This window comes from Nasonia vitripennis, unplaced genomic scaffold (genome assembly GCF_009193385.2).
Source record: "Nasonia vitripennis strain AsymCx unplaced genomic scaffold, Nvit_psr_1.1 unplaced0251, whole genome shotgun sequence".
NCBI classification, from domain to species: domain Eukaryota; kingdom Metazoa; phylum Arthropoda; class Insecta; order Hymenoptera; family Pteromalidae; genus Nasonia; species Nasonia vitripennis.
In genome coordinates, this window is record NW_022280030.1 from 420,001 (window position 1) to 445,517 (window position 25,517).

Sequence of the window (25,517 nt, forward strand, 5' to 3'; positions counted from 1 at the left end):
AAACTAAAATAACGCGTTTTTTTCACTAAATTGTTAATAACAAATTTAGCAATGCAAGTTGCGAGTTGAAAACATATCAGCAAACATTCACGGACTGTATTTTAAATGATCGCACAGGCGGATTGCTGTCGTATTTTTGTCAAACAAAATATCTCTATTGACTGGCCTACTGAGCCACCGTGATCTTTCATGTCGATATCTTTAGTAAAATCAAACATTCATTATAACTTACACGTCCTTGTATGCTTTATTTATAATTAAAGAATTACTATAGGTTTATTTTATTAAGCATGGAACATGTTAACATATTTTGTATAAACAAATATAATTTTCGAGTATTTTATTTCTCTAAACATACTCCACAACAAAATATAATAAGTATGTTAACCGCAAGCGAAGCGAGGGTTTTTTTACTAGTTTTTATTATTAAAATATCATGCATCTTGGACAATAGCAAAGATCGTTATACCCTGATGAAATTATTGACATGATTTTGTGAAGTATTAAAATTACGTATTTTTTGATGTAATTTTTATATGTGATTTGTGAACTCAGTTTGTTATGTATTGATTTAGAACGTTTCATCACTTAATTGTATGACTTTTGAACAAAATTGAAATCTTTTAGCTTTATGAAACATTTTTGCGTGATTTTAGTACGTTATTTAATTACATAAATATATAGTTCTAAATACTTAAAATCACATAAAAATGTTTCATGAAGTATTCCGTTTTGTTTAATAAGTCATAAAATTACGTGATGAAACGTTTGAAATCAATTCATATCATACTGGGGTCACAAAAAATTAAAATTACATAAAGAAATAGGTTATTTTAATACATCACAAAATTATGTCAATATTTTCATCAGGGTACGAATTTTAAATTCGCGAAAATTATTATTTTATATACTTGGACAGTTTTTATGGATAACATTTTATTAAAAATAAAAAATATTTTCTTTCAGGTAAAGGGTGGGAAAATCACATAGAAGGTCAAAAATTAAAGGCTGACGGTGACAGCTTTCGGATGAAACTTTCTACGCAAGAGATTTTTGATGAGTGGGCTAGAAAAGTTCAACAACGCAATATCGGTGTCACTGGGCGTATCTTTACAATAGAAAGTATAAGATCACGGTCCGGACGAGGAAACATTTTAAAGTTAAAAGTGAATTTCTTACCTGAAATTATTACGCTGTCAAAGGAAGTGAGAAATTTGAAAAATCTTGGATTTCGTGTCCCTATTGCCATTGTTAATAAAGCACATCAGGCGAATCTACTTTATCCGTTTGCCATTAGTCTTATTGAAAGTATCCGAACATATGAAAGAACACTAGAAAAGGTATAGTATGTTTCCATAAAAAACTTTCTTAAATTACAAATATACATGAATATTTTTGTTAACATCTATTAATTCCTTATATTTTAAGAACTGCTACCAATTCATTGTCACGTAGTCCGCTGCAAACTAATGCATCGATTTTATGTGTAGTATATGGTTTTAATGGGAAATATTTATATGCTTAATCAATAAAGACAATTAATAATTAGAATTTAAAACATCGGTATGCAAGAGGGAACTGCTATTGTAGCCTGTGCTAGGTACAATCGCTGTCTCAATTCCGGGAGAAAATCACCCCGTCGCTTGCCACGTGCACAAGGCCAAAAACTCAAAAATAAGTTTTACTCTAAAATTAAAAAAAAAATAATAATAATTGAACCAAAGTTGAATCTAATGTAAAATTGATCGTTAATTACAAATTTCTACATTGCAAAACCTTTAGAAAGAGAAAGTAAGAAGTACGCAAGATTAAAGGACAATGTATACGACCTAATTAAGGAAGACATCTAGAAGAACAGCTAGACGAAATAGATAAAGGAGAAGTCTACACATTAAAGGTGCCAAAGGTTCCACTGGGAGGGAAGTACAGACACAAATTAGTCAAGCCAACAAAAAACAGAATGCAGGCAGCATAGGCAGGAAGCATGCAAGCTTGAAAAGAAGATGAGGAGCACATCAAGAAGCTAGACAATAAAGTGACCTAATAAGGGGTCGTGAGTCCATACCACGTTACATGAAGAACATTGCAGAACGAGCTCAAAAACTTGTTGTTTTACTGACCAATTTACATGAGTTGTACCATTACCTGGAAAGATATGATTTCGATGTTAGTCACAAATATTGCATTTAATAATATAGACGCGGGAGCACGGCTCCTTAAAGGCGCGGCCCTAGCGTTTATAGGAAGTGAGAAGTTCAGAAGAAATTCGATTAACAGCTCAAAAGAAAAGAGCGAAGAAAAGCACTATTGAAAGTCAGGCCCATCTAGAATAAGCGACCCAAAGAGCTATTAGTAAAAGTGGGGCATGATAAAACGTATGCGGAAGCCTTAGGAAAAATTCGAATGGAGTTGAATCTTTGGGTGAAGGTTGATGGCTTTGGGATTTAGGCAAAACTCCACTGATTTTTTGCCAAAAACTCGAAATTTTTGTATTTTATATTTTAATTGCTTATAGTTTTATGAATATTTTGAGACCAACCTGATGTAAAAACTCAAAGTTACGCTAATGATATAGGCAATTGAGTAAAATATTTTACATTAGAATGCATACAAAAATAAAACTTTGAACGCGTTTTTCTTGTTACTTATGTTTTTGAGTTGGAATTTATGATGATATAATGATCTTCCCAAAGCAGGCGATGGTTAAAAAAATTTTTAAAATCACTTTTTTTCTTTGTCCGACGTTTCAGAAAAAGTTACGAAAATGTCAAGTACATCGCTGGAAAATGTGCTTCCGCGCCAAACGGTGAGGAGAAGTAGGTGAAGTAGATGAAGTGTGTGTGAAGTGGCTTGGCATTGTCATCATGGCTGTTTGATTCGGAATATAAATCGTCATATAAAAATTGTATTGTTTAATGAATTCTTGATTTATTACAGATGAAAAATGAGCATTGTTGTAATAAAAAAACTTTTGTTTAGCACGGGTCAAGATGTATGTCCAAATTTTTTAGATTAGTTCAGTCTTACCACTTCGCGCATGGAACTTCCGCAAAACCCTCGAATATTCACAATTATTAATGGTTTTTATGTAATAATTTGAGTTGTAATGAACGAAAAAGGCTCAAAATTTGTATAAAACCTTTTTCTATCACAATTAAGTCCCTAAAATTTGAATATGTTTGGAGCAAAAGAAAAAAAATCAGTGGAGGCCCACTTTAAACAAACAAGAAGCGGATACTTCCTCCTAAAACCAAGAAGTGAGTTTAAAAGGACAGCATTTACTGCAGAACTGAAAGAAGCAGTTCTGTGTCTCGAAAAAGTCAAAAAGAAAGAACGAAAGGTCACGCTGGACGATAAGAGACATAGTCTCGAAAGCTGCAGATGGAGAGGTGAAAAAGCAATACAAGGAGCCCTCGGAAATCAGGATAATGGTAGAAAAATTACCCTATTAAAGTCTGCTAAGAGGATTGCAGCAAGAAAGAAGGCTGTAAACTCGTAGTTGGATCCGGCAGTTGCGATGTGTTTAGGCGCACCTTGGACACAGTAGAGAAAAAGAAAAGAAGAGCCTGAAAGGATAGGAGCAGAAGGCGAAGTGTTCGATCTGACAACATCAAGACCATAAAGATGATGATGACTATATCTACAAAAGCGGGCAGAAGCCTCATGTAGAAAGAAGCATAAAGAAGCGGACGACTGTTTGTTGCAGAAAGAAGAAGACGAGTTTGATCCTAAGCCCCTAATATCTCTAGTGGATGAGGGATGTACGAAAATGTCCAACTTAAAAGAAGAAGCTGACCAGTATGAGATGCTTATTAACTGCGTTCTGACATGTCCAGGCTGCCGGTAAGTACTGGGGCCCAAGGCGGTTTACTCTACCTGCTCTGACTGCCCTATCAACTGACGAAAATACTGATGGCTATGGCGGTGCCGGATAGCGTTCAGATAGGGCCGTGCTATGGACAAAAGGAGGGCCTTACTACCCTCCCCTGGATACTTTTCAAGGACGACTTGCGCTGTGGCACAAGGCCAGAATACACGCCTGCGAGGCTAGGATTTGGAGAGAAAGAAAAGTAGAAAGTAGGTAGGAGGAGCAGAGAAAAAATAACTAAAAGGATTAAGATTATACGTGCACCAACGAGAAATAACTTGGGGACTTCGGATACCTCAAAAAGTGTCAATGAAATTGGGTCTCCCACCCAGAAAACAGACGACAATATCAGTCTGCAAAACGTTAGTACTGGCGTCATAAATGCGGCTACTTCGAGGGCGAAAAAGAAATACTCGAAGCCTGGAATAAAATCCGGATGGCAGAGAAGAACAGTAAGAAGACTTGAAAAAAGATACAAGGAAAGCTGGACTCGGTGGATGCGGTAGTATCAGTTGCGACGAAAATCCGCAAGCCCGTTAAAAACGATGTAGCAAGTGGCACTAAACACGAGTAAGAAGAGCCTTAGACTGATGCTGAGTCAAGTAGAAAATCCAACGGAGCTGCAGCTCATCAATAAGAAGGACAAAGCGATGCACACGGTAGGAATGTCGATCCCGGCAAAGCCTTCGACAAGAATGAAGCTGGTTAAATCAGGAATGATGCCAAACGCACAAAAGAAAATGTCTCTAAGTCAACTGGAGGAGCAACCAGAGAGTCACAAGAAAAGAACAAAGAAAAATAACGAGGAAGCCTCTAGGGCTGGCATATATAAATCCTCGACGCAGGAGCTTACAGAAGAAGGGGTAATGCCGTGGCAAGAGATAACTGCGAGAAAAGCAAAAATGAGAGAATAAAAAGCTAAAAAAATGGAAATAAAAGCAATAGAGCAGGGTGTCCGAAAGGCTCTAGTAAAGCAAAGAAGCAACGGGAAAGTCCTACCCGCTCAGATGCGTTAGTCATAAAAGCCGCTGGGAAAAACACATATGCTGATATTTTTAGAAAGATGAAAGCAGACTGCGAATAGCATTAAAAAAAAAACTTACTACTAAAAGTTCGGAGCTCGAAAGAAGCAAAGACAAGTGTGAAACGATGCGACTTAACCCGTTATTAACCAAGAGACCCGAAATTTGACTTCACTTTCAACGCCTTATTTCTTTATGAAATCATCATCAGATTAATGCGGAAATACCATATCTGATGGGATTTTGATCGCTCTTTTCGAATCTGGCACCAGATTTGCGATTCGAGCAACCAATGCGGATATCTGATGGGATTTTTATCGCTCTTTTCGAATCTGGCACCAGATTTGCGATTCGAGCAACCAATTTTGAACTACATTTGTTTAAACAAAAAAAAAACGTGATTTTTGAAAATTTTTTCCGAAATGATCGTAATTTTCGCCACGATTACGTATTCCGATCGGGTTGAAACTCTGTATCTGGTGGCATACATGCCTATACTACATGGTAGCATAATTGGTTTATCCAGATTCAAGATGGCGGACACCAGAACAGCCGGTTGTAGCCAAAAATGTAATAATAAGCTTTTAGATTTTTTACTCGATAAGCATAGACTTATTGTAAAAATTTTGTTGCACAAAAAATGCTTAGAATTAGTCAAAGAACACGTGTGAATTTTTTCAAAAATTTATGGATGATTTAAAAAAAAAAAATCTAACAACTTTATAACAAGTGCAGCATCGTCCTTTAGCCGTAATAAAATTATTCTGTTGCCCAACTCTTACCATCGTGGAGGTTGACGATCTTTTGAAGAGTCTTATTTTTTGTTTTTGTATTTTTTTTGTTTTTTTTTGTAATTTTTTCATATATTTCTATCTTACTTTTATTCTTCAAATACCTTACCGTCTTTCATGGTATTTTGCGTTTCATTTATGAATAATTTGGAAACAATTAACGCAAAAGTAATTGTTACAATCTAAACAATACCGTGTTGTTCGCAAAATACACTTTTCTACAGAGCAAACTCGTCTTGCTTTTGAATCAAATTTATGCTCTATCAAATTTCTTGACTTACCCAATAAATATGACTCGCTAACTTTCATAGCCATGGTTTTGGTTTTTACCTTACCGTCTTCTTTGCAAATATTGTAAATAACCGTTGCATTTACAATGGATGATTGTATTAGTCGAATAAAAACTGACCATGTCCACTTTTTTGAATTTATTTTTGGTACAGTTTTTTTGCATCTAAAATCATGGGTATCCACACCACCCATAAATTTATTGTAAGCAACAAAAGCTGAAGGAAACCGAATTTCTGCTTTATTACGAACATCGGATGAATACCTTTTGAGGGGTTTGATAGGACTGACAGAATCCGCTGTAGAAAGAAAAGATACTTGTTTGGAATCAATGACGCTAATAAAATTCATTCCGCTATTTTTGTCATGATGAACTTTGAACGAACCTTTTACAGCTTTCTTGTCAAATTCATGCTTTATTTCTATTCTGTTTCGTCGTACAGTACCAGTTGCCTTTAGACCGTTTTTCATCAAATGTACGAGCAGATCAGGACTTGTAAAAAAATTATCCATGTACAAATGATATTGACACAATTTTCTTTTTGAAACATCCATCAACAACTTGTTTACCATTTGTAAAACAACAGTAGAACCAAGAGCACATGAAGCCAATTTTTCATTTTTTTCATCACCTCTCTTACCACAGTAAATGTCTAAATCAAATATATATCCATTAACATCACATAGTCCCCAAAATTTTAAACCATATCTATCCGGTTTTGAAGGTAAGTACTGCTTCAAACTAGTTCGACCAAAAAATCATCTCATCCACAACAAGTGCCGTTGAAAAAAAACCAAACTGCTGGATATTTTTTCTAAATATGTTGATAAGATCACGAACCTTCCAAGCTTTATCAACACTAGTTTGATTACATGTTTTAGAATATTTTATTTTAGATTTTATATCAAGAAACTGTTTACGGCTCATAGCTGAAGCAACAACATCACATTTCAATAATGGATTACTAGACCAGTATTCATATGTTGATGTTCGAATATTATATGATGTCAATAATAAAATTCCAATAAAAGTATTAAATTTTTCCATTGATATTTCTAAACCATTTTCAGATGTAGCTTTTATGATATGATTTTTGAGTTCATCGGTGAAGAATAATTCAAAAAGTTCGACGAATGATTTTTGGCAAATAGATTTTTTTGTAATATCGCTTAAAAGTATATAATTTTCTAAATTTTCACTATACATTTTTTCTTTTTCAATCCATAAGTATGTGTGATCTCCTAATTTTTTTTGAGTAGACGTATAATTTTTAAAAATTTTACAATACGAAACGTTTTGTATTGGGATTACATCGTCATCTGAGCTCTCATTATCTGCAGAATCATTTTCATCGGAACTGGGATCTTGCGAGTTTGGTATAAAACAATCTTCTTCATATTCATTCTCGGATTTCTCTTCATCCGTATCAGAATGATCATTAGTGAGCTGAGCTGATTTGCGTTTTGACATTTTCATACAAACATTTATAGTTTTATTTTTATTATTATATGTTTGAACAAAAATAATCGATATACCGGATTTTTATAAAAACAAGTAGGAAAAAATCTGAGAATATAAAGGACTCATACCCATACAAACCTATATAATTAGACTGATATATTGGATGTATAATAATCACTGGATATGCAATAAAAATGCTTTAGGATTTTTTACCCGATAGAATGGACATAACGAAAAATTTTATTCCAAAAGAAAGGCTTAGAATTAGTCAATGAACACGAGTGAATTTTTTCAGATATTTTTGAATGATTTTGAAAATGTTCATAAAATGGCCATATCCAAAAATTTTCAAAATCATCCAAAAATTTTTGAAAAAATTCACACGTGTTCTTTGACTAATTCTAAGCATTTTTTGTTCAACAAAATTTTTTCAATAAGTCTATGCTTATCGAGTAAAAAATCTAAAAGCTTATTATTACATTTTTGGCTACAACCGGCTGTTCTGGTGTCCGCCATCTTGAATCTGGATAAACCAATTATGCTACCATGTAGTATAGGCATGTATGCTACCAGATACAGAGTTTCAACCCGATCGGAATACGTAATCGTGGCGAAAATTACGATCATTTCGGAAAAAATTTTCAAAAATCACGTTTTTTTTTTGTTTAAACAAATGTAGTTCAAAATTGGTTGCTCGAATCGCAAATCTGGTGCCAGATTCGAAAAGAGCGATCAAAATCCCATCAGATATGGTATTTCCGCATTAATCTGATGATGATTTCATAAAGAAATAAGGCGTTGAAAGTGAAGTCAAATTTCGGGTCTCTTGGTTAATAACGGGTTAAGTCGCATCGTTTCACACTTGTCTTTGCTTCTTTCGAGCTCCGAACTTTTAGTAGTAAGTTTTTTTTTTAATGCTATTCGCAGTCTGCTTTCATCTTTCTAAAAATATCAGCATATGTGTTTTTCCCAGCGGCTTTTATGACTAACGCATCTGAGCGGGTAGGACTTTCCCGTTGCTTCTTTGCTTTACTAGAGCCTTTCGGACACCCTGCTCTATTGCTTTTATTTCCATTTTTTTAGCTTTTTATTCTCTCATTTTTGCTTTTCTCGCAGTTATCTCTTGCCACGGCATTACCCCTTCTTCTGTAAGCTCCTGCGTCGAGGATTTATATATGCCAGCCCTAGAGGCTTCCTCGTTATTTTTCTTTGTTCTTTTCTTGTGACTCTCTGGTTGCTCCTCCAGTTGACTTAGAGACATTTTCTTTTGTGCGTTTGGCATCATTCCTGATTTAACCAGCTTCATTCTTGTCGAAGGCTTTGCCGGGATCGACATTCCTACCGTGTGCATCGCTTTGTCCTTCTTATTGATGAGCTGCAGCTCCGTTGGATTTTCTACTTGACTCAGCATCAGTCTAAGGCTCTTCTTACTCGTGTTTAGTGCCACTTGCTACATCGTTTTTAACGGGCTTGCGGATTTTCGTCGCAACTGATACTACCGCATCCACCGAGTCCAGCTTTCCTTGTATCTTTTTTCAAGTCTTCTTACTGTTCTTCTCTGCCATCCGGATTTTATTCCAGGCTTCGAGTATTTCTTTTTCGCCCTCGAAGTAGCCGCATTTATGACGCCAGTACTAACGTTTTGCAGACTGATATTGTCGTCTGTTTTCTGGGTGGGAGACCCAATTTCATTGACACTTTTTGAGGTATCCGAAGTCCCCAAGTTATTTCTCGTTGGTGCACGTATAATCTTAATCCTTTTAGTTATTTTTTCTCTGCTCCTCCTACCTACTTTCTACTTTTCTTTCTCTCCAAATCCTAGCCTCGCAGGCGTGTATTCTGGCCTTGTGCCACAGCGCAAGTCGTCCTTGAAAAGTATCCAGGGGAGGGTAGTAAGGCCCTCCTTTTGTCCATAGCACGGCCCTATCTGAACGCTATCCGGCACCGCCATAGCCATCAGTATTTTCGTCAGTTGATAGGGCAGTCAGAGCAGGTAGAGTAAACCGCCTTGGGCCCCAGTACTTACCGGCAGCCTGGACATGTCAGAACGCAGTTAATAAGCATCTCATACTGGTCAGCTTCTTCTTTTAAGTTGGACATTTTCGTACATCCCTCATCCACTAGAGATATTAGGGGCTTAGGATCAAACTCGTCTTCTTCTTTCTGCAACAAACAGTCGTCCGCTTCTTTATGCTTCTTTCTACATGAGGCTTCTGCCCGCTTTTGTAGATATAGTCATCATCATCTTTATGGTCTTGATGTTGTCAGATCGAACACTTCGCCTTCTGCTCCTATCCTTTCAGGCTCTTCTTTTCTTTTTCTCTACTGTGTCCAAGGTGCGCCTAAACACATCGCAACTGCCGGATCCAACTACGAGTTTACAGCCTTCTTTCTTGCTGCAATCCTCTTAGCAGACTTTAATAGGGTAATTTTTCTACCATTATCCTGATTTCCGAGGGCTCCTTGTATTGCTTTTTCACCTCTCCATCTGCAGCTTTCGAGACTATGTCTCTTATCGTCCAGCGTGACCTTTCGTTCTTTCTTTTTGACTTTTGCGTTGAAAGAGAAGTCAAATTTCGGGTCTCTTGGTTAATAACGGGTTAACTACGTTTGAAATTTATTATTTTTGTGGTCCGGGTGCATGTCGTGGTATTTGAATTTCTTCTTATTATTTGACTTACGCGTTGTAAGTATTTCGTACTTGGCTAACTTATTGTAGCCAAGACTAATATAGCTAGAAGTAAATTTTGTGTTTGAATTTTATTTTAAGTTTTTCATTTAAACAGATTATAACGGTGTACTGGATGCAGTTGCTCAGTTTCCAGCTCCGCTATAATCAAGGTCCGTAGACCTCGTTACTCTCGAGAAAGAGAGTAGTCGGGATAGCACCTAGTGTTGAATAGGTTCCGGCCAGGCCAGTTATGTTGCGATCTCGTACATATGCGAGACGCAAGCCCGCGGAGGCGGCTGGGTCGGTGATGGAGCGAGGTACAAGTATACGCGGAGGAACATGCAAAATAACGACTGTCGAGATTGTTGAGGAACTGTCACAGCGTTTATTGACAAGCTATATACAGGGCTTGCATGCGAGCAAGCGGGGTCGCAGGTACGCGTCTCAGTCGCGTGTCGCCGAATTTTCTCTCTCTCTCCCTCTCTCTCCGCCTCTCTCGCGTCGTCCAGCGGCTCTCCCCGCCTTGCCAGCGCTGGTACCTGTAACAGTGTGAATTTAGTACAAGTCTTTCTTCTCGCGGCATGCTGAGCTTATGACGTGCTAATATCGCCCGTCATAAGATATATTAATCTTTAGGTTACTCTCCTTATTTAGAATTTTCTTCAGAGACGTAATGCCCTTGAAATATTCTAGAGACAAAAATTTTATAGTATAAGCGATTGTTAGTATTTCGTCGCTGACTAACGTATTTTAGTCAAGGCTAATATACCTGAAAAGAGAATTATGTTTTCATTCGTTTAAAAAAGATTTTCACTGAAACAGCTGTATTACTGTTTAAGCTACTCGTCTTAATCGGAGCTCTCTCCTGAGACGTAATGTCTCTAGAGTGTTTCGTTTGACAAAAGTTTTGTATAGTTGACCTTCAGAGACGTATTGCCTCTAAAGTCGTACTACACAGCTATTAAAATAAAAACATTTTAAAATATATATTTATATGAGAGGCATACAACTTTATTGTTCTCTACGTTTTAATGTTATATTTGAAAATTTAATTTGATTTAAAACCGCAAGTATAAGGAACTGGCCGTATTGCCAGCGCCTCAACTCGCGCACAAAAATATTGCTCCGGCCGAATTCTACTTGAAGAGGGAACCGTATTGCTCGTCCCGTTCGAGATCGGTCGAGCGATTGAGTCTGAGGAGCTGGATGAGGCGCCTTTTATCCCCTGAGGAGCTACTGCGCCGAGCCACTGCCGTGCGCTTCCCCCTCCAGTGCGCCGGCGCTGCTGCTGCTGCCGCTTCCCCTTCCAGGCGGCCGCCGCTGCTGCTCGCTGATTGGTTCGGCGCTGATCACTTTTTTAATATACTCCCTTTTCGGAATTTTTTCGCGTTCGTATTTCTCGCGTGTCGCTCGCGGAGTACATAAGTCCGGACCGTTACATAGTGAGCTTCAAGATGCGGTCAGAGAGGTACTAGAGGACATGGCCACAATAAAGACACTCTTTAATCTTTAAAAAAAAAAGACCTTGATATGCTCACCTCTATGCAGGATCTTAGATGATCTGCAAAGGAATTGAATGATGTTGGCTCTATCGGTCTTTCCGAGGCAATTTGTGCGTGAGGAAGGAGAAAAAACCATAGTTTTTCTTTTTTCATCCTCCTCCTCCAGGAGGAAGAAAAAAGAAAAAGCTTGTGAAAGAAAAACTATTTTTAAATATTCATCGAGGGATCAAGTCAACGTAGGAGAATTACTACTCTCTCTACAAACAATTGTACTCTGCAAAGGAAGTTTACCGAATATCACAAAGTGGCGGACAAGACTGCTATAAAGACGGTGCGAAAAACCTATGGAGATACACAGACTGCTGTCATCTAGCTGACATCTCAGGTGGCCCAACATGCAATCTCATGGAAAAAGTTCAAGTTAGGTTGAGTAAACTGCAGAATAAGGGAGATGAGACGAAAGAGACTTGCACGCAGATGCTGTAAAGGTCTGGGCTTTGGATATATTGCTAAAATGGGTACAAGCAAGCAAGACCGAAGTCAATGCTGCTTTAAGTGCAACACTTCAGGGCATGCAGCGAGAAGCTGTATTTTCTGTCGCGGAGAAGATAAACTAGAAAAAATGTGATCATGCTGCTGGTAGTTACGCATGCCTAGCCTACCAACAAGCATTAAGAGTAGCAAAAAAAAGAGTATGAGGACAGTACAACTTAATCTTAATCATTGTGAAGTAGCTCAGGACCTCTTTCGCCAGTATGTCCGTTAGCAGAAGGTAGACGTAGCTATTGTGTGCGAGCAATACAAAAACCTGGAAGAGCCAGAGATAGCAGGTATACATATCTTCAGATGCTATGCCTCATCAAATGCGCTAATCAAACATCGATTAGTACAGAATATTGGAGGAAGAAAGCCAGTGTTTATTGCCCGTGACTTGGATGCTTGGGCAGTAGAGTGAAGCAGCCGAAGTACAAACCGAAGAGGGCAGGTGCTCCTGGAGACATTCCTTTCTCTAGATTTGGTATTAGCCAATAAAAGCTGTACACACGCCTTCAGAGGAGGGGACACGGGATCTATAGTAGATTTGACGTATGTTAGCAGCTGCCTGATTGACTAGTGGATGGTATATATAAATAGGATTGGTTAGAAAGCGAGGAAGTATGACAGGGAACTATTTCTGCTGGCACTGAATGACATGCAGCCCTCTGGCTCAGCAAATAGCCAAGCTGAGCAGGTGATGAGTTACAAGAGTACCAAGTCAGAGACGACCACCAGTATACTGATGGAACAACAAGGTTAAGAGTTCCAGCACCGAACTAGGAGACAAGAACAGCGTGCGAGAAAGAAATACTATAAGACTGATAGAGACCAGGATAAAGTAGAAGCCCAAAAGCTGGAAATAAAGGACGCTAAGCGGAAATTCAAGAGGATACTTCGTGATAACAAGCGAAGGAGCCTTAAAGAACTACAGGATAAGGCCAAAATAGAACCCTAAGGCCGACCTTATAAAGTAGTATTGAATAAGATAAAGAAAACTTTTATACCCCTCCCCAAGTGCATGAAATTAATGCACTGTATTATAATGACGCGGTTTCCCCGTTAATTAGACGTAAAATAAAGGACAGACAATGAACCTATTACCAAAATCACTACGGAGGAGCTGCTGACTGCACGAAAAAAGTCGGAAACAACAAGGCTCCAGGCTCGGAAGGGATACTCAATATTACATTGAAACATGCCATCTACACTTGGCCTGAAGTCTTCGTAGACTTGTATAATTCGTGTTTTAAAGAAGAAACGTTTCCTATGGACTAGAAAAAATAACGTCTTGTGCTGCTACCAAAAGAAGATAAGCCATCCAGAGATGTTGTATCATACGAACCACTGTGCTGTTAAGTCACAATTCCGATTTATAATTAATTATTGAATTTTACTTACTTGGGTTTAACTGCTTGGGCTGGAAACTCTGCTGCTGTGCTGTAGTCAGGCTTATACAGGATGGATATATTCAATAGAAAAACACTTGTAGTTGATTGACTTTCACGATTTATTCAAGATAAAGTTCTATAGGTATCAGGATCGCGACTTAAGCCAGGATAACTCTTGTCGACGGATAGGAGCGTCGTACAAGAGTCCAGATCGAGTGTATAATTACAACTGGTCGCTCGGCGTATACAGGGGATACTCATTAACCTCGCTGATCTACTTATTAATCTGAGTCGTCAGTTTTCGGCTTCGTAACATGATGATGAACAAGTTTTGACTAATCATGATAACATGATTAGTCAAAACTTGTTACTCGGGGGGTTTTGGAGGTCGCAGAACACGAATATCGTGACGGCAACGCTCCCCGAGGTACCTGGTGCCTAGGGTGGCCAGTATCAACGTCGGCTCCTAGAGTTTTATTGGCAATTTAATTAATTTTGCATTAATAATATTTGTTTTTATTTTAAAAATGACGAATCTTTTGATATGGCTTTAAGAAGAAGGGCCCCATCCACTAAGGTGATTAGGGTTTCAAGATTCAACTCTTTTTCTTCATTATGCATCGTGCGCCCGTCTGCTTTCTGCAGCATGGTCCGGTGGGTCGTGTGCGCGAGATTGTATTCAGGGTCGGTGTACGCCGCTGTCTAGGGAGCGGTGTCATCGAGCAAAGAGATGGTGCGCGTGTCCATTGTGACACACACCAACTCGATGGCATGTACTTGCTATGAAATAGGCCTAGTAGTACAGTTCAGATTCTCGCAGCGAAGAGTAGTATAGTTCAGACAAGAATACCGTACAAACCCTACAGAAAAATAATCCTACACCCTAAACAATAGTATATTTCGAAATATACCATTCTGGTAATGGCTTACACTAATAAAAAAGGCATTTTTATTTTTTAAAAAGCCACAGAAGATCACCACAGAAGATGATTCCAAGTCCGGTTAAGTTGGAGAGACAAGGCACATTCACCCATTTTACCACCTGATAAAATCGTTGTCGGGTTTTCGTGTAGAAACAAGCTAAAATTTTTCAATATTGGTAGATTCCGGCGAACGGAGCTCGCAAGAAACCCGGTACTTACGACATGAATTTCGCTGCTGCGGGAGGGAATAATTCCCTCCCGCTACTCAAAAATGCTTTAACATTTTCAAAATCTTTTAAACAAATTTAAAAAATTTTTCGAATTTCACAAAATTTTCAGTTTTCAAATTTTCAAGTTTTCAAATTAACAACATATTTCGTCGAGACTCTTTACTCGGGGGGTTTTGGAGGTCGCAGAACACGAATATCATGACGGCAACGCTCCCCGAGGTACCTGGTGCTTAGGGTGGCCAGTATCAACGTCGTCTCCTAGAGTTTTATTGGCAATTTAATTAATTTTGCTATTTAAGTAGTTTTGCATTAATAATATTTGTTTTTATTTTAAAAATGATGAATCTTTTGTTATAAAAAGAATCTGAATTGTGCTAGTCCTCGCGGCAAATCTGAATTGTGCTACTTTTCGCTGGAAAATTTAAACAGTGCTACCCTTCGTAGGGAGCTACGATATCTTCTGTACTAGTAAATAAAATTAGTTTCATTCTGGTTATAGTGTAATATCTGTGACACTACTTTTTAGCTGATTAAAAGGTCCGATGTTAAGGTGTCTAAACACGCACGATTTTCCATACGAACCAAACTAATTAATTTACCGCGAAATTTGTTATAAAATGTTAAAACGATTGTTTCTAAACTTATTACTACCTTACACTACTATTGACAAATGAACTTTCTCATACAAAATTATTTTCTTAAACTAGCATTTAGATCAGAATATATCATTTCTTTATATGCTTACCTTTTTCTGTATTTTTTCAGATTGAAGATAAATCAAATATTATACCTTTAATTGCCGGATTGCGTAAAGATGTTTTAGCACTTGTATCAGAAGTAAGTAAAAATATTTTTGTTTTATTTACACTTTACCAGAGTAATATTTTTACTTTTGCTCTAGGGAATCACGTTAATTTGGGAAAGTTACAAATTAGATTCATACGTTCAACGATTATCAGACATAGTTTTATCATTCCAAGAAAAAGTTGAAGATCTTCTTGTTGTTGAAGAACAACTTGATGTTGATGTTAGATCGTTAGAGACATGCCCTTACTCGGCAAATACATTTTCTGATATTTTAATAAAAATACAAAAGTCTGTTGATGAGTTATCGCTCAAAAACTTTTCGAACCTTCACATATGGGTGTCAAGACTTGATGAAGAGGTGGAAAAAAATCTTGCATTTCGCCTTGAGGCGGGTATCAAAGCATGGACTGATGCTCTTATGGGGCAAAAGAAAGAAGTTGATTTAAGTATGGATACAGATGCTCCTTCACAACCTACTCATAGGTTAGGTGGTGATCCAAAAATACAAAATCAATTACACGAAGTCCGAATAACAAATCAAACAATGTATTTGTATCCAAGCATTGAGGATGCTCGATTTCAAATAATGCAACAATTATTCTCTTGGCAAGCTATTGTCACGTCACAGGTTAGTGAATACAGATTAATAAACAATTATTACAAGATACGGCCTATACGATTTTTTTTATAAGCTTAGGATATATTCCATGCTATATTATTTTCTTCACACTGTTACACATTTGTTTCATATTATATTACATTTTATAATATGGTTACGTATTTAACGTTCAGGCAATAATAAACTGTAATAAACTTAAAATCATTTAAATTACATTTATAAAGTTACATCTAATGTAAGTATTGTATAATTATAATTTCTCATCCGGAAGTTATGAAATCCTAAAAGAAATTGTCCAATATCCAGCTTACAAAAGTTTTTCTCTGAGAGTGAGCGGAAAGAGAGAAGTGCGCCAAGAAAGAGACGGAGACGGAGAGGTTTGTTGAGCAGTGGCAGCGAGCTTGAGGATAACTCGAGCTGCGAGTCTAACTCAGCGAGCCTGACGTCGTTTGAACGTCGAACAAGATCAGCCGGCTCGCTCAGGGCTCTGGAGTTCTTGAAGCATTGGAAGAGGGAGCGGAGGAGTTTTTCGAGAGATTGTGCAAGTGCAGAGAAGGGTCAGCGGTGCCAGATCGTGAGCTGCTAGCTCGTATTTCCAAGCATTTTCAAGGTGCAGACAATCCGCTGGTGTCGGGCGAAGCGAAAGAGCCTGCGGACATGGTAGATATTCTGCCGGGCCTTTCGTCGCCGATACCTGGCTCCATATTGTCGAGAGGATTTGGAGGAAGATCTGCGCAAGCGAACGCAGCATAGATAAAAGAAGATAGCAGCGTATACCGTGAGTCTTCAATATCTTGCTTCGCGCTTTCGCAGACCTCAATATGAACTTGAGTTGCTTCGCATCGCGTATCGGAACCTTCTCCCAGAATATCGGAGAGCTATTGGGGATGAAAGCGTCAAAAGCTGGTAGGAGTTGGAGAGACACGAACGATACTGAGGACAGCTGCAAGAGTTGGATAGTCGTTACGCGCCTCCGCTACCAACGGAGAAGATGTGCGTCCCCAGTGCGGCGTACTGTGAGACAGGAGGGACCCAGAGAGCCGCAACAGTCGAGAGGACTAAGCAGGCTGGCCCTGGAGATAAGTTGCCTTCTGTCGTGGTTGAGGAGAGGGCGGCCGAGAGAAATAAAGCATCGTCGAGGAAAAAGAAAGCTACCGTATGGCACGGCCTGGTGCGTTAGACCGGTAATGCCGTGGCTGATAGTGAGAGAGAGAGAGAGAGACAGAGATTTTTTTGTTAGATTTAGATTTATATGTTTTTATTGTTGTACATTATGTTGTACATATTTAAATATAGTAAAAATACAGATAAAATCAACAATTGTTGTGTAAGAAGTGATAGTGTGAAGAGTAAATGGAATGAGGTGAAATGAGATGGATGGGTGTGTATGTTTGTGTCATGTTTGCGTGTTTTCCAATTTAAAGAAATATGATTTAGCTGTTTGTTTAAAGTGTGATATGGATAGTGTGTTGCGAAGGTGAGATGGTAGGCTATTCCAGAGGCAGGAAGCACTGATGAGAAATGAGTTCCTCAGGAGAGGTCCAGGGGGGTCACATCACCCCTTACAGGCCTGTGCGCGACGTGGAAACCAAAATAGGCTAATAGGTAGATAGGTACGGAGATTTTTGGACATTTTCCTTAGAAAACAGGCCATGAAGTATTTCCTACGTCCGGCGGTGGTAAGCCATTGCAACTCACGCCCATAAGGGGAGATGTGCTCGTCCCTCTTTACACCGTAGATATAACGGATCCCCGTGTTGACAAGCCTCTGCAGCCTCAAGTCAAGTTCCTGTGTCAGGTAACAGTAAGCCAGTGAACAGTAATCGATGATAGGAAATAGGAGTGCTTGCACCAAGTGTTGGCGCAACCTGAGGTTAGTGCTCTTCCTAAAAAAATAGAGACGGTACATTAAAGAATGAGCACATTTACTAACTTGTGTAACAAGAGATGGCAGGTTTCGCAGAGTAGAAGGGAGAGAGTTCCAGAACCGAGCACCCTGGACCTGGAAGGCCCTAGCCCCGGTTTCTGTACTCACGGTAGGAATGCTCAGTTCCGAGGGAACTCCCTACTGGAGGGTCTTTGCTTGTGTTTATTGAACAATGAGGTCAGATATGAAGGTTCACCGATCCGGATTATTCTGTATAATAGAATGGCCTCAAAGTAGAGCCTTCTGGAATCGGTGCGAAGCCATTCTAAACTCCTCCGGTAAGGACTGATGTGTTCATCCCTCCTAACCCCGAAGATGAATCTCACACACGAATTGCTCAGTCTCTGTATCCGTATTCGTTGTTCGTTAGACGCGTCCAGGATAGTCACAGTACAGTAGTCGATGTGCGGTTGTATAAGTGTCTCAACTAACATTCTTCGGAGAGTCTCAGTGGTGCAGCCCCTGATAAATCGCAGGCTATACAGGGCTTTATTTACTTTTTTCGTGATAGCATCCACCTGCGGTTTCCAAGTAAGTTTGCTATCCAATGCAACACCGAGACTCACGACCGTCTCACTGAATGGGACGATCACTCCGTCCGGCAACGGAATCCCTAGCAAGTTCCATGATTTGATATCATTAACATTCTTCATGGACCCGAAAAATATAGACTTGGTTTTGCCGGAGTTAAGTCGCAGACCGGAGCTCTCCGCCCAGCCAGAAACCAGCCGTGCCGCTTCTGCCAGACGAGTCACGCCGTCCAGGAAATGATCTTTGTTGGTGTGTAGATAGATCTGGAGGTCATCCGCATAAAAAAGATGTTTAATTGTGTTGCCGTCAAGTATATTTTGCAGGTCGTTGACATAGAGGCTAAACAGCAAGGGTCCCAGGACAGAACCCTGTGGATCTCCCAGATTGGTTTCAAGCCACTCTGAAGTTCCGTTTTTATTCGAAATTACCATCTGCGATCGCCCCTGTAAATATGATTTAATCCACAGGAGAGCCGCCCTAGAGAACCCCAACTGTCTCAGCTTATATAGTAATTTGGAAGGTGAGATGATGTCAAAGGCCTTGCTGAAGTCAAACAGCAGCATAAGTGTCACCTTCTTTTTGTCAATTACCATGCGTACGTCGTCGGTCAATTTTGATAACGCTGTTTGTCTACTTTGCTGTTTTCGGAAACCGGCCTGGAAGGGGTCGATTATATTATTTTTATTGAGATACTTCGTGATCTGGGTGTGCGCGATCTTCTCGAGTACCTTTGAGAGGAAGCAGAGCAATGCAATTGGACGAAAGTCCTTAACATTGGAAAGAGCGCTGGTCTTTCTTAGCGCGATTAACTGTGCCTGCTTCCAAATACTCGGAAAGATCCCCTGAGCGAAGGAGCAGTTAAATAGATTAAGAATAAATTCGCCAATAATTGGGAGGCCCTTGACGACCACCCCGCATGGAATACCATCGACACCCCTCGCTTGCGAGGAAAAATGTGATATAACAAGGACAATGTCGCTCATACTAACAGGACTAAAAGTAAAGCCCTCCTCGCTTGCAAGTAAAATAGTGCCCGTTGCATTGTCTATATTTTCGAGGGGTGACACCGATACTCCCGCGAAGTGCTCGTTCAGCTCCCCCGGCGTAACTCCTCCTGACGCCCAGGCAGGAGGCTGAGATGACGCATTACCTTCCAGATATTTCTATTTTCATCAAGGGCGTCTGATAGTTGTTGGCGAAAGAAGGACTCACGCTCTTGAGCAGAACGCATGTCGACCTCGTTGGTGAGTCGAAGGACCTCATCGAAAAGCTCCGCTCTCCCGGTGCGCTCATAGCGTCTGAGTGCAGTATTGCGTTTATCGATGAAGAGCCTCAGCTCTGGTCCAGACCAAGGAGCATATTTCCTACGTGGGCAAACCGTTTTCAAAGGCGCCAATTCATCAATTGCTAATTTTATATTATTATTAAGAATGCATAAAGCGACCTCCAGATCGGATTCGATGGAATTCATGGCTGTCCAGTCACAACAAGACAAGAGGTCGACAAGACTAGTTGTGTCTATGCACTTGTAATCTCGGTAAGAGAAAGTGCCATTCGCAGGAGTAGGAGCGTAGATGTCTAGCGAGACATGTATGACACAATGCTTGCCGAAACTAGGCAGCCACTCATTCTTAGAGTCCAAGATCGTGTCGTTTTCGTCGGTCATGATAAGGTCAATCCACGTGTGAGACGATGAGGTATGATGTGTGGGACCGTGCCGGATGATCTGAAGAGATAACTCTTCGGACAGACGCTTGATAGTAGCAGCGTCGTCTGAGTCAGATAGTAAATCCGAGTTCAGATCACCCATTATGATCTTATGACTAAATTCGCCGCATAAGTCCCGCAATACATCAAAAAGGTCTGAGTCCTTTTGCATCGGAATTTTCGGGGGCCTGTAAATAACTTCGAGTAGTACTGGAGGTGAGTCGCCCCTTTGTACGCTACAAAAAAGGTACTCTGGGATTCCAGGTTTTCCTAGATCCATAGTATCAGATGAAGCAAGCTTTTTAATTTTCAATCCTTTGCGCACAAACAAGGCGACGCCACCTCCGTTTACATTTCGATCCTGCCTAATGATGGAAAATCCCCCGATGCTAACTAGGCTATCATCCACAATCGGACCCAGCCATGTCTCCGTAAAACCAAAGATGTCAAACGAGGGGCGCTCTGCCAAAAAATTACGGACGATCTCAATGCGAGCCCTGAGCGAGTTCACATTGAGAAAGCCCGCCTTCAAGCCACTCCCAGTACCCGGCGCATTGTCAGGGGGCCTCGCGAGTCACATAGAGGGCGCGGATGATGATGATGACGATGATGACGATTGTATGGAAGTTGATGCAGATGATACAGTCGTCAATGATGGCAGCAGATGCAAACACGTGCGCGCGCTCGCCCCCCCCCCCCTACGCCTAGCCAGGAACCTGCCACCCGCATGCCAGACATATTTGAAGCCCAGTCCCTGTGCAATGGGTCTCAAACTTTTAAACAACGAGAACTTTTCCTGGGAGAGCATTTCATTTAAGTAGACTTTATGTCCGGTCAAGCAGGCAGCAGTCTCCGTGTCTAGAGCCCCGGGCTTGATGTCGTTTGTGGTCAGGTAGTTGTTAGCTAGCGTGCTTTAAGCTCGCATGATTTCCCTGACCAGCCCCGGGTTCGCAAGCTTGACGACGATTGAGGGCAGCACACCTCGACGCGTCGCTGAATTTGCCCCGATCGTGTTATTGCTCTGAGCCCTGTCTAGTCTACGCTGGCGCAGTACACGAGTACTGGCGATGTCGCTCTTCTGTAGGGTGGGAAGAACGGTGCTGAGCAGTGCGAAGGCAGCTGCGCCCGAGATTTTCTCGTTGATATTATCAATCTTCTGAATTAGTCCGTGTATTATGACCTCGCACCCCTCAGCAACGCCTCCCCCGACCCCGCGTCCTCGCCAGTAGGTGCCATCCGAGGAGAGGAGCATTTACGTTTTACTGCTACCTCAGTGGCTTCACGTTCAATAATACTAGGACTCGAAGCAAGCAACGGACCGCAGTCCGAAACCGGCAACGAGCCCGTGTCGAGGTCCTGGCTAGCACGATGGAGCTTTTTAAGTATTTGTTTCGTTTGTTGCAACTCGTCCCTAAGAATAATATTTTCGTCCAGGAGAAGCTTGTTGTCGTCAAGCAGTCTATTAAACGCGCTGATGTTATCGGCTAGTTGGGTCTCAAGAGCAGAGATACGGGTATTCAATTCCTCCGTACCGACTATGGTGCCCCCTTCTGCTAGTGCAGAGGAGACACCATGTGGTACCGAACCCCTGCTCACGAGAGCCCTCAGGCCATCAAGCTGATCCTGAAGCTTGTCAAACCGCTGAAAGAAAAGCTCCATCGTACTCACAGGAATTAAAATATTTGAGACACCTAGTAGACTGGTGTCTCCCAATGGCCGACTTGGTTGCAGGCGTCGCCACGGCAGGAGAGGATGTCTCTGGCGGGATCGTCTCTGGTGTCTCTTCTTTCCCCCAAATTTGCACACTGCCTTCATCTTTCTGCTTGAACAGCGAGTGTGGCACGGAAGACGGCAGGTCGGGCACGTACTTGTTGGCGGTGTAGAGTCGTCATTGCAGACGGAACAAACTGCTGGTGCCATTGCGGTATCCACTTGAGTGATGCTCAAATTTTGCGCCAGTCTTGACGTCACCACGAAGGAGCAGGGATGCCAACGGCCAAGATGAAAAGTCCACCAGAATCCCGCCGAATTGCTCCGCTGCTCTCCTAACCTCTCCGCGACACTACAGGTTTTAAACGGTCTCCCTGGCTCTTTTTAAGGAGCCATGCAGTAATGCTCAGGCGCGTGGAGCCTGCGGGAGGCCAGATTTTCTGAAAATATCCAGACTCACACGGAGTCAGAGATTTTTGGCTACGTCATAGCAGTAAAACTAAACAAAGTTACGGCCAAAGACCGAATCTGACTAGAATAAAATAAAAGAAATAAAACAGCACCAGAGGGCCCAGAGTCGCTACGATTCGGCGGCCAGCAAGTGCCGTTGCCGTGCCCTCTTGAAGGAGGCGAGTGATGTAGAACGGAGAGAGTTCCAGAACCGAGCTCCCTAGACCTGAAAGGCCCTAGCCCCGGTTTCAGTGCTGCGACGCTGTGCCTCCCAACACAGGTGCGCAACACGTAGAGCCTCGCATGCGCTAGAATTTTTTTTTTGACGTAGGATTTGGCGCGATCGTCACGTTTAGGAGAACGCTAGGGGGAGTCGAAAATAACACCGACACACAAAATAAAAAAGGTTGTCTGCGCGAGAAAAAAGACCTATCTATCTTTATGTTTTTCGGGTCGCTGAATTCGAATATAAGGTCAGTTAGGCCCCATCACGTCAGGGTCAAGGTCAGTTTGAGGTCAAATTAAGAAGAAAAGGTTTTAAAAAATTAAAATGCCGTATATTTATTTTTTTTTGGTCGCTGAATCCAAATCCGGAATCAGTTTGACCCCATTTGACGATGCAAGGATTCGGAACCCCAGTATCGGCGTCTGGTCAGGGTGAGAAAGCGGGCCCGCAGGCGTCGTCATCAAGCGACCGCAGCTTTACAGTGGTGGGTGACTTGGCCTCTGTAGAGTATAATGCTACAAGAAATCATTCACATGAATGTAATAAAAGTTGTAATTTGTTTTGTTTTGTGTGTGGAGAATATGTATTAGAAAAAAACATGAGGTCATTATCTGAAAAGTTTAAGTTGATTTACAGTGAATGCTTTGGTATTGAAGTAGCCAATCAATATGTAAACTGGGTGCCACAAAAAGTTTGCAGTAGATGTTATACGATGGTAACACCCTGGGAAAGAGATAAAACAGAAAGAAACTTGAAATTTACAAAACCAATGATAATGACCTCATGTTTTTTTCTAATACATATTCTCCACACACAAAACCAAACAAACGACGCCTGCGGGCCCGCTTTCTCACCCTGACCAGACGCCGATACTGGGGTTCCGAATCCTTGCATCGTAAGACACTTATCACTTGTGCCTGCCATGACGGCATGATAGCCGTTTACCCAGGACTTAGCCAGACGGTTCTGTTGCCCACCGTCACCGCGTGGAGGTGCCTGGTTACAGGCACAAGCAATAGGTATCGCTCTTGTGGAATTTTTTTACAAACGATAAAGAGAATTGGTATTCACATGGATGTAATAAAAGTTGTAATTTGTTTTGTTATCTGAAATGTTTAAGTTGATTTACAGTGAATGCTTTGGTATTGAAGTACCCAATCAAAATGTAAACTGGGTGCCACAAAAAGTTTGCAGTAGATGTTATACGATGGTAACACCCTGGGAAAGAGATAAAACAGAAAGAAACTTGAAATTTACAAAACCAATGATATGGTCTTCTCCAACGTGTCAAAATGACTGCTATTTTTGTATGACTAATACCAAAGGTTTTAACACGGCTACTAAATCTAAAATTGTATACGCAGACGTTTCTTCAGTAGTGAAACCTGTGAGAATAGAAGTCAGGGATAAAACTGTTAGCATCGAACCCATGGATGTGGACCGCTCAGGCGAAGTAGAAGAAATGCAAGTTGATGAGTCCTGTGACGAAGAAGGTTCTGAGGTTGAAGAAGAATCTGACGGAGAATCCTCAAACGAAGAATACCTGCCAGCTAGTACAAGAAAAGCTCCAGAAACCTTTAACCAAGAAGAGTTAAGTGATCTTATTCGAAATTTAGGATTACCTAAAGATGGAGGAGAATATCTAGCGTCAGTTCTTAAAACGAAAAATCTGTTAGCAAAAGGAACAACGGCCTCTTTTTATCGAGATAGAGAACAAGAATTTAGGAATTTTTTTACGAACGATGAAGAGAATTCGTTGGTATATTGTATAGATGAAAGGTTTAGTCGATGCAATAAAACCGAATACGTTTAAAGACGAGGAATGGAGACTTTTTATTGATTCGTCAAAACGAAGTCTGAAAGCTGTTCTGCTTCATAACGGAAACAGGTTTGCATCCATTCCCATAGCTCACTCGACTAAGCTGAAAGAGAGTTATGAAAATTTAGAAATTGTATTGGAAAAAATAAAGTACTTGGAACATCAATGGAAAATTTGTGGTGATCTTAAAATTGCAACCATGATCTTAGGACAACAATCAGGTTTTACTAAAAATCCCTGCTTCTTGTGTTTATGGGATAGTAGAGACAGGGTAAATCACTACGTTAAGAAAGTATGGCCAACTAGAACACATTTTGAACCAGGATCGAGGAACATTATACGTACGCCATTGATTGACCCATCACACTATCTGCTACCACCACTTCATATCAAACTTGGCCTCATGAAGCAGTTCGTCAAAGCTCTGGATAAAGATGGCGATTGTTTCCAGTATTTGGGAGAAAAGTTTCCCGCAATAAGTGAAGCTAAATTAAAAGAAGGTATTTCTGATGATCCTCAAATTCGTACTCTATTTGAAGACGAAACATTTATCACAAAAATAAACGACACAGAAAAAGATGCATGGCAAAGTTTTAAAACTGTTCGTGAGAACTTTTTAGGAAATAAAAAGAGTGAGAACTATCAGGAACTAGTTGAACAAATGTTGGAGAATTTCAAAAATTTGGGTTGCTTGATGAGTTATAAAATGCATTTCTTACATTCCCATCTTGATTACTTCCCTCTTAATCTAGGAGATGTCAGTGAAGAACAGGGAGAACGATTTCATCAAGATATAAGTGTAATGGAGAATCGATACCAAGGAAGATGGAATGTCAACATGATGGCAGATTTTTGCTGGATACTGAAGAGAGACATTAAAACAAATAACAAAAAGAGAAAAAGAAACCCATTGCATAGGTCATTTGAAGTAAAAAGAGTTCGTTACAAGAGAAAAAATGAGTAAAGAAAGACATCGAGAGTTACTAAGCTAGTGGAAAAAAAGCAAAATAAGAAAAAAATATAAACGAAAGCAACTTTT

At 40.4% G+C, this 25,517-nt stretch overlaps 1 protein-coding gene across 8 annotated transcripts in view; it reads left to right on the plus strand.

Moving 5' to 3' along the window:
• The window catches only part of LOC100116365 (dynein heavy chain, cytoplasmic), a 631,875-nt gene that overhangs the window by 79,635 nt on the left and 526,723 nt on the right, over positions 1 to 25,517 (plus strand). For 7 of the 8 annotated variants that reach the window (XR_004228365.2, XR_004228366.2, XM_031933441.2 and 4 more), the window contains 3 exons: positions 967 to 1,340; positions 15,448 to 15,519; positions 15,584 to 16,117. Coding sequence is in view for 6 of the 8 variants with exons in the window: in XM_031933441.2 (XP_031789301.2) it covers positions 967 to 1,340; positions 15,448 to 15,519; positions 15,584 to 16,117 (980 nt within the window). In the remaining 2 variants the exon portion in view is untranslated. The remainder of the gene's footprint in view (positions 1 to 966; positions 1,341 to 15,447; positions 15,520 to 15,583; positions 16,118 to 25,517) is intronic. The other variant, XM_031933442.2, reaches the window with a different exon arrangement.